Genomic DNA, 9,844 nt, shown 5'->3' with positions numbered 1-9,844 from the left:
TAAGGTGGTTGCTTATGTGTCTAGGCGACTTAAGCAGCACGAGGGTAATTATTCGACTCATGACCTTGAGCTTGTTGTAGTTGTTTTTGCACTTAAGATTTAGAGACATTATTTGTGCGGTGAGAGGTGCATCATCTACATCGACTATCAGAGTCTTAAGTACCTTATAACTCAGAAAAAGTTGAATCTTAGGCAGCCTAGTTGAATCAAGTTGCTTAAGGATTATGATTATTAGATTGAGTACCATCCCGGTAATGGCAACATGGTAGCCGATGCACTAGTCGAAGATCTATGACTAATTTGAGGGCGATTTTTGCTCGCCTAAGTTTATTTGATGACAATGAGATTCTAGCAGAGTTGCAGGATAAGCCGTCTTTGTTGGATGTGGTTAAAAGTAATCAAGTTTTGGATGAATCTTTGATTAGTCAGGTTTAACAGATGAATGAGGGTAAGACTATGAATTTTAGGTATAATGGTGATGGTATCTTGTGTTTTTGGGGTCGTATCTATGTGCCTAAGGATGTGGATTTAAGACAATCTATTCTATAGGAAGTGCATAGTAGCTCTTAAGCTATACATCTCGGTGGTGATAAGATGTATCGTGACCTCCTTGACTTGTATTGGTAGCCTGGGCTAAAACGTGAGGTAACCGATTTTGTGTCTTATTGCTTGATGTGCCAGTAGGTTAAGACTGAGCATCAACTTCCTCCTGGATTGCTTCAACCCGTTAAGATTACATTATGGAAATGGGAACAGTTGACTATGGATTTCGTTAGTGGGTTGCCTTCAACACTCACTAAGAAGGATTCGGATTGGTTTATTTTGGATTGCTTAACTAAGTCTACACACTTCATTTTAGTTAGGTTTTACTACTCTTTGTAAATGCTGGTGAAGCTTTATGTTTCTGAGATTGTCAAACTTCATGGGGTTCCAGTATCTATCATTTCAGATCGGGATCCTCGTTTTACTTCCTGTTTTTAGCAGAAGTTATATGAAGCTTTGGATACGCGGCTGGATTTTAGCATGGCCTTTCATCCTCAAGCTAATGGCTAGTCCGAGAGAGTAATTCAGATTTTGGAAGATATGCTTCGGAGCTGTGTGATTGGTTTTCGAGAGAGTTGAGAGTAGTTTTTGTTGCTGGTTGAATTAGCTTATAATAATATCTTTCAATCTAGCATTCAAATGGTGACCTATGAGGCTATTTATGGTAAGAAATGTTGCACTTCACTTTGTTCGACTGAGTTGGGAGAAAGGAAAGTCTTGGGTCTCGAGTTAGTGGCTGAGACTGAGGATAAAGTTCGTCTGATTCGAGATCGACTTAAGGCCGCTTCTGATAGAAAGAAATCGTACGCGGACCTTAAAAGGCGAGAGATTGAGTATGAAGTAGGGGACCATGTCTTCTTTAAGGTGTCTTCTTGGAAAAAAGTTCTCAGGTTTGGTCGTAAGGGCAAGTTAAGCCCTCGATTCAGTGGGCCGTATCAGATTTTGAGTTGAGTTGGGCCAGTTTCTTATCAGCTTGAGTTGCCTCTGGAGTTGTATCACATCCATGACGTCTTCCACATGTTTATGCTGAGACGTTATCGATCTGATCCTTCGCATGTGGTTCCAGTGGAGGAGATTGAGTTAAGGCCAAATTTTCCCTATAAGGAGGAGTTGATACAGATTTTGGAGCATAAGGTTAATGTTTTGAAAAGAAAGACCATTCTTTTGGTTAAAGTACTTTGGCAGAATCATGGTTCCAAGAAAGCCACTTGGGAGCCTAAGGGTTTGATGCTTCAGCAGTATCCTCATCTCTTTGAGCAGGTAAATTTCATGGTCGAAATTTCTTTAAGGAGGGGAGAGTTGTACACCCCAAAATTTCTTAGATTTTAATTTCGTAAGCTTGTTAAATAATCTGTTTTGGTTTGGTGGTTAAGTGCTTTGCATGCCTGTTTTAAATCATGAGTTCGATTCCCATGTTTTGAGATTTTCTAATTTCATTTTGAATTATGCCCAATTTAATTCGTTGGGTTTATCTTTTAATTTCGTTAATTTTTGATAAGAGAATTGGGTTGGTTCAGTGGTTGAGCTTCTATAAACTCGTTGGTCCTGTGATCGAGCCCTTGTGCAAGCAATATGTAGTTATTTTTGCTAATTCTTGATTATGTTACTTAAATGGAGGAGTTTGGATATAATTTTTTTCTATGGGAGTAACTTTAGGGATGTGTATCTGATTTGTTGGGTAGTTGTGAGGAGTGAGAAGTTTTATTGATTTGGATTTTTTAAATAATTATTATCCAAATAAAAAAATGGGTTTTCACAAAATTTTGTTTCTCTTGTCGTTTTTCCCAAATATTTTTCTCATGTCACATTATATTTTTTCTTTTCTCTTCTTACTTTGCTTTCTTTGCTCTCCTTTTGTCTCTCTTCTTCTTTCGATTGCTTCAAGAATTTAACCAGCTCGGGTATTTTTTTGTTTCGACGTGTTAATTGATTACCAATCGGTCATTGTGCAAGTATTCATTATTGAACTATTATTGGAGGTTTTTGGAGTTTTTGATTTGAAACAATATTCTTTCTTTCTTGTAAATGAACCTCCAATGAATTAAGTTCGTTTAATTGGCTTTGGTTGTTGTTATGTTTGTGGTAAATGCTCGAACGTTGAATTTTGGAATTTTTTTCGGTGTAATTATGGGTTTAACTGATATGAAAATCGATGTAAATCGATGTGTTTGGGTGTTTTGTGTAGGATTTGGAGTGTGATTCTTGTGTGGGTGATCGAATTATCATCAGGTGTTTGAAAATGATCCTTAAACTCGAAAGAAACTCGAAAAAATTTTGAAACAAGGGTTGTTTTTGAAAACTACCCAGTGCCACACGGCCATGTGTCAGGCCGTTTGGTAGATAGTGTGGACCACACGGGCTAGGTTTTTGGGTTGTGTGGGCCTTGTTGCCAAATTTGAAGGCCTGGTTAGGGACTGTTTAAGGGACTTGAAACTTAGGTTCGTAGGCATCGTATGGAGCCAGAAAAGTATAAGTTTCAGCACGTAAAGATATATGAATAAGTTTAGGAGGTATGTTAAGGAATATATGTTATCCTTAAACCATATGTCATGTTATGATTTGTATGAAAGTACGTAAGTTTGTATGCTATATGACTTACGATATATGTATGTATAATATGTGATTATGAAATGTTAGTGTTTTGGGGTGGATATGATATGATGGAGGAAGTGCTATATGGCAGTTTTTCTTCAATTATAGCGGTTAGTCCGCAAATTTATGTATGGTAGCTTAGCTACAATGATATGAGTGGCACACTGCCGCATATTGGTGTGATTGGATGGATGAACTTTTGTAGTCTAATATGGTGTAATTGGCTGAACGGAGATGGTGTGTAATGGATTGAGGTAGGACTTAATATGATATGACATGCTATGTTATGCTTTGCTACGAAATGACATGATACGATACGATATGATATTATCGGTTGATTAGGTTTACTTGTACTAACATTATGGGCTTAATCACACACTGGGCTTAAAGCTTACGTTTTTGCTTGATTTGTTTCATGTAACACCCCTAACCCGTATCCGTCGCCAAAGTAGGGTTACAAAGCATTATTGGAGTTTTCAAATCAAATGAGCATAAATATCAGCTTATCAAATAATATCAATAAACATTTTAAAACCAATTCAAAACCTGCATATTGTCCTTTAAAGAAGTCATTGAGGTCCTAAATACGCTTTAGAAACAAATCGGGACTAAATCAGAAACTTAAAGAATTTTTCAGAAAACAATGAAATTTTCAACATTGCAGGGGTCACACGGCCGTGTGGGCATTTGAAGAAAGGACACACGGTTGTGTCTCAGCTCGTGTATGTGTCCATGCTCGTGTAACTTATTGACTTGGGTCACATGGCCAAGCCATACGCCCGTGTACCAGGCCGTGTGCTAGGACGTGTAACAGCTTGACTTGCAATTCTTTTAAAGCTACGGAGGACACACCACCGTGCCACCTGGTTGTGTGTCACACATAGTTGAGACACACGCCCATGTCACTGCTAGTGTGGACGAAAATAGGTCATTTTTCAAGCCATTTTTCTCACCCATATTAGCATTGAACCTACATCCAAATTTGCACATATATACAATCATTCAAATTGCATTAAAACCAAGCATAATAAGCAATCCTAATATGTTATAAACACATCCAACCAATATGCCGAAAGGCACCTCAATTATAATATCAAACCATGTACAACCATATATTTAAATTTACCATAGTATTCATTACTTTCATAACTAAGCTTACCTCATCAAATGCCACTTAAATTACCTAACATCCAAACATCAAAAAGGTACCAAATCAGCACATTTCAAACATATCACCTAACCTTTATAACATAAAATTTTAAACTAGTCCTTAATCTTTATTTATTTAAACACCTATTCAACATAAATACTAGCATAACAACTTAAATTAATCATCATTAAACCATTCACAAGTGATTGCATCAACATCATTTTATCAAGTCAAATGATACATATATAACCTAGAAACAATGGGTCCAAACACATATACGTATATACTTATAGCCACATATACATGCCACAATCCCAAAAGAGTTCAAAAGCTACTAACGAAGATGGATAGTATGAGTCGAAGTTTCGATCCGTCCCCAATTAGCAGAAGAAATCTACAAAATGACACACAAACACGTATAAGCTTATAAAGCTTAGTAAGTACATAAAAATTCATTTAACTTAACATTAAATGCATGAAGTTTTATTTTATTTGATTAATGCTATCGAAATGTAAACACGGCACAAAAGTGCGATCAGGGGTACCGAAGTGCAACAGGGGCACGTAAGTGCGATCCGGGACATAATTACATAATAATTAACTACTTGATTGTAAAATACAAATACATCTATAAATCAAATGATATAATTTAATTACTATGAACTTACATCGACAACTATCGCGTAAGAGTACGATTGGTTATTTTGAAATTTTCGCCTTTCTCGATTTAGAACCGGTTGGGATTCATATTGATCTAAATAAAGATATTCAACCAATTTAATAAATATTCTATTCAATTCAATCCAAATTCACATGTTCGCAAAATTACTCTTTTGACACTAAACTTTTGATTCTTTTCAATTTAGTCCCTAGCTCATAAAAATTGAAGATTCATGGAATTCAACCTCAACACATCCTAGCCAAATATCTATTAGGTCCCTAGAAAGTACTATATTTCATTTATTTCACAATTTCACCATGTATAGTTTTCTACTTTCAATTAAATCCATATTTACCAATTTCATGAAAAATCACTTAACAAAAGTTGTTTGTCTATCAACAACTAACCATTTTTTTCCATAAAACATCAAAAATCTTACACATTCATCAATGGAAAAGCCCTAATAGTTTAACAGTTTCACAATTTAGTTCCCGGGCTAGCTAGATTAAGCTATAACGATCCCAAAAATATAAAAATCATTAAAAACTAACCTAAAAAATGAACACCTGCATGGACCAAGCTAGCCGAAACTTCAAAGCATCAAAAATGGTGTCTTTCCTAGCTTATTTCGGTGGAAGATGAACATAAAAGATGATACTTTTGTCTTTTCTTTAATTTAAATAACTTTATTTACTAAATTACACATTTAGCCTTTTAATTAACCTTTAAAAACAACATATATAATGGCCATAATTGTCCGCTCATTATAACCATGGTATAATTACAACATAAACCCTCTAAAAATTTAAAATCATAACTATTAAATCCCTTTTCCTTATAGAACTCAAGTTTTGCACCTTTTGCAATGTAGTCCTTTATACCAAATTAAGCATGTAAACGGCAAAATTTCTTAACGAAATTTTCATACGATAGTACTAATATGCTATAGATATTAAAATGATAATAAAGTAATTATTGTCACATCAAATTTGTGGTCCCGAAACCAGTGTTCCAATTTCACTAAAAATGGACTATTACATTTCAAGTGACCCTCCGACTTAGGATTGGACGACGACTCTAGAGCTTGGGTTTCACATTTTTGATTTAATTACTATGGACTATATTTTTTTTAATATGGAAATTTTGAACTTTCTTGGGTTTTGTTTATTTTTGGACATTTTATGTTTTGTTTAGATTGTTAGGACTATGTTGGTAATTATTATGCAAAAGCCTTTATCTTTTAAATGACACTTAATTTAAGATAACTAAAGATAATAAACCACAGTTTTATAAACAATACGCTATACATTTTTCCACTGCAAGACCAATTGAAAATCTCTAAATGCTTTAGTGCACAAATGTTTTCAAATAAATTGGTTTTGAATTTAGTAATACTTTTAAGATGTGATTACGAAAATTTCTATGTTTTAAAAAGAGTTAATCAAATTGAACTCTCTTTCCGCTAAAAATGGTTTTCATAAAAAATAAACATTTGTTGCTTTGTGTGTACATTGTAATCTCCATAATCCGACCATAACGTTTAGGACGAGTATGGGGTGTTACATATTTGGCTGATCATTTTTTTAATGTCCAATGGACTGAACCAAGAGTGTGATAACGTTTGGAACTAAATTGATAATGTCTGAAAATGTTAGAGATTGAAGTGTGTCAAAAAAAATTTAAATACCAAAGTGAGAAAAATAATATACTAAAGTGTACATTAATCCTAATACTTTTATCAACATAAATTTACTGCGAATAGTTTATTTTAGTTTAAATAAATTAACTGATTTATAATTTATTCAAATTTAGCTTGTTTATTCAAATCAAATACAAGTTAAAATAAATTGAGTTCGGACATTATATAAACATATATATTTAATTATATTTAATTTTCAAAATATTATAGTTTATTGTGTTTAAATGAATATACATGATTTATGTATATAACTCAATATAAAAGGAAGGTCCAAAAGGACCTTCTTTCATTAACATGTTGATCATAATGTTTTTTTTATATTATCGATATATTGTTAAATTTTAATTTTGTCTTTTATTATACTTAAATTATATTTAAATTTTTAAAATTTATTTTTAATATAATTTGGCCTCTATATTTTTATAATATTATTAATTAATTCAAACAGTTAATGTGGTTAATTTTTCTATTAAAATGTTACGTGATTATATATAATTTGAAAATAGACTTTTAAAATGTATAACTAAAAAATTAAAAAATTAGTCGGTGATTTCGTTGTGGTTAGGGTTTTTTCTCCTAAATTTTCGTTACTTTTGTCTGCATCTTGCGCAGTTGTTGATTTTTGTTTTTTTCTTTTGCAATTCTTTTGAGTTACGATAATCTGCCTTTTGTTTCCTTATTGGGGCCCTCCCCCCTAATTCAATATGAAAGAAGATCTTGCAAGATTAAACATCGATGATGAGGAGGAAGATCCAGTGTTAGAACAAGTCGAGGAGGAAGATTATGACGATGACTTCAATCTGTTTTTAATAGGAAAAATTTAACCAATGGAGTTGTCCACTTTCCTTAATTGAGGGGATCACTATATCCGAATTGGAAGAAAAATCAACCCTCTTTCATTTCTTTAATGAGGTGGACATTCGAAGAGTGGTTAATGGGATGCCATGGTTTTTTTAATTGAAATTTAATTATCCTTCATCGGTTGGCAAAAGGGGAGGATCCAGTACAAGTCCTTTTATTCTTCACAGACTTTTGGGTACAAATCCACAATTTACCACCAGGATGTATGTCTGAAAACATCGCGAAACAACTACGTAATTTTATTGGGGTATTTTTAAAATATGACTCTGTAATTATCACACAAGGAGTGTGGAAATTCATGCATATCAAGGTCAAACTCGATGTAAGAAACCCGATTAAAAGAAAGAAATGTGTTATTTATGGACAGGATAGATTGACTTATGCTACTTTCCAATATGAAAAATTATTGCTTTTTTGTTTTTTTTTTTTTTGTGGGAAACTTGGGCATGGGGAAAGTTTCTGCCCAATCCGATTAACAATGGGTACACAAAAGATGGTATTTAGGTGGGATATCTCATTACGTGCAGTGCCAAAGAGGACACCGATCACGAGTAAGTGGTTACGAGAAGTGTCGATTGATACGGTAAGAGTTGGATCTAATTCAAATGATAGAAAGGAGATGGGACAATTAGAACTCATGACTATCTATCATCTAAATAGAGATAAGGGGAAAGAGGCAATTACGGGGTGGAGCAACAGATGATTTCAAAATCGTCAAGATCGAGGGGAATATAGGAAAAGGGATGAAAGTAGTTCAGAACCCCCTAAAAGAGATGGAGAGGAGGTGGATACAGAAGACTGTCCTATCGGTCCAGTGGAAGGAAAAAAGTGACAACGTGTAGGTCATGTTGACAACGGAAACAAAATCCCATTGGAAACAGACTCGAACAATGGTATATCGGCGGCCGCTGGTAAGCTGGCTGACCGAGTGACATGAAAAGCTTGAGTCGGAACGTCCTTGGGTTGGGGCAACCATGGAAAGTAAGACGTCTCAAAAATATATTAAGACAAATTTAGGCTCAACTTCTTTTTCAAATTGAAACGAAGGCCTGTTCAAGAAAAATGGAAAAAGAATAAAAAAAATCATGTGGTTATTCCAATGGAATTGATGTTGGTGCTAAGGCGTCAAGGGGGGACTATCGCTTGTGCAGAAAAATAACATTCATATTACTTTAAAAAGCTTTTCCTGTTCTCATATTGACACTAATGTTTAGGAAGATAATGGGGAAGCTCCTTGGAGGTTCACAAGATTTTATGGAGCTTATGTTGAAAGTCAAAGAAAAGAATCTTGGAATCTATTGAGACGTCTTAAGGTAGATAATCAACCCCCATGGTAGGTCATGGGGGACTTTAAAGAGGTGATGTTCTCTTTTGAAAAAAAAAAGGAGGGAGGCTGCGAGAAGAAATGCAAATGGAGGTTTGTAGGAATGCATTGGAGGAATGTGATTTGAATGATTTGGGCTTCTAAGGGCAATGGTTTACTTGAGAGAGGGGGAGATTAGCCACTAATAATATGGGAGAGGCTCGATAAAGGTGTGGCAAATTCAAAATGGTGGATAAGGTTTCCAAAATATTCAGTCTCTCATTTTACTCATAGTTTTTCTAATCAATGTCCAGTTCTAATGGAAATGCTGGGAAGACGGAATAAAGTTTCGGCAAGAAGACATTCCCCTTTTTAGTTTAATGCTGACTGGGTCCTTGAGAGAGATTTTGAGGATAAAGTAAAACAAAGTTGGGCAAGGAATGAGAAAGAGCTTCCTAAAAAGCTCGAAAATTTGGGCCAATTCCTTATGGAGTGGAGTAGAATAAACAATAGGAGATGTAAAGAACGAAAGAAGTTGAATGCAGAGTTAGTTTCACTAAACATTGAAGATCCTAAAGAATAAATACTAGAGGAAGCTCATAAAGAGGAATTATTTTGGAGCAATGTGTGAGAGCTAATTGGCTTCGTATGGGTGACAGGAACACCTTTTTTTTTCATAAATTTTATCCTATCGAAAACAGAGGAACACAGTTAGAGGACTTGAACACAGTGGATGGAAGGTGAAGTTGAGTTACTAGAACTGGCGACAGACTATTAAAAAAGAACATTAACACCCGTGTATTTGGAACAACATTAATGATGAGCTAAGAGCGAGCTTTAAGGAAGAAGGCATAATTGAAGCGTTGAAAACAATGGCACCCCTAAACGCTTCTAGTAAGGATGGTTTTCCCGCCTTGTTTTTTTCAAAAATATTGGCATATAGTAGGGAAAGACGTTATTAAGTTCTATTTGGAAGTGTTGAACAATGATAAAGAGATTGCTAAGATTAACAACACCAATATTGTGTTAATTCCT

At 34.5% G+C, this 9,844-nt stretch overlaps 1 protein-coding gene across 1 annotated transcript; it reads left to right on the top strand.

The window, feature by feature from the left end:
* Window positions 1–291: 291 nt before the first annotated feature.
* LOC128036185 (uncharacterized) lies at window positions 292–9,154 on the top strand. Its single transcript, XM_052627094.1, has 7 exons — window positions 292–429; window positions 685–815; window positions 895–1,062; window positions 1,176–1,407; window positions 1,516–1,803; window positions 8,721–8,839; window positions 9,124–9,154. Exons 1-7 carry the CDS (start codon window positions 292–294, stop codon window positions 9,152–9,154), a joined length of 1,107 nt encoding a protein of 368 aa, XP_052483054.1.
* Window positions 9,155–9,844: the final 690 nt, after the last annotated feature.

Source organism: Gossypium raimondii, chromosome 13 (genome assembly GCF_025698545.1).
Source record: "Gossypium raimondii isolate GPD5lz chromosome 13, ASM2569854v1, whole genome shotgun sequence".
NCBI lineage: Eukaryota > Viridiplantae > Streptophyta > Magnoliopsida > Malvales > Malvaceae > Gossypium > Gossypium raimondii.
The sequence above is the reverse complement of the archived record's forward strand: the minus strand, read 5'-3'. Positions and strand labels throughout refer to the sequence as shown.

Excerpts from the sequence above, each read along its gene's own strand:
- LOC128036185 (XM_052627094.1), top strand. The coding sequence starts at position 292 with ATGACTAATTTGAGGGCGATTTTTGCTCGCCTAAGTTTATTTGATGAC. Across the intron at positions 1,063-1,175 it reads CTAATGGCTAGTCCGAGAGA|CATTCAAATGGTGACCTATG; the intron begins GTAATTCAGATT and ends CTTTCAATCTAG. Across the intron at positions 8,840-9,123 it reads GTAGATAATCAACCCCCATG|TTCTAATGGAAATGCTGGGA; the intron begins GTAGGTCATGGG and ends ATCAATGTCCAG.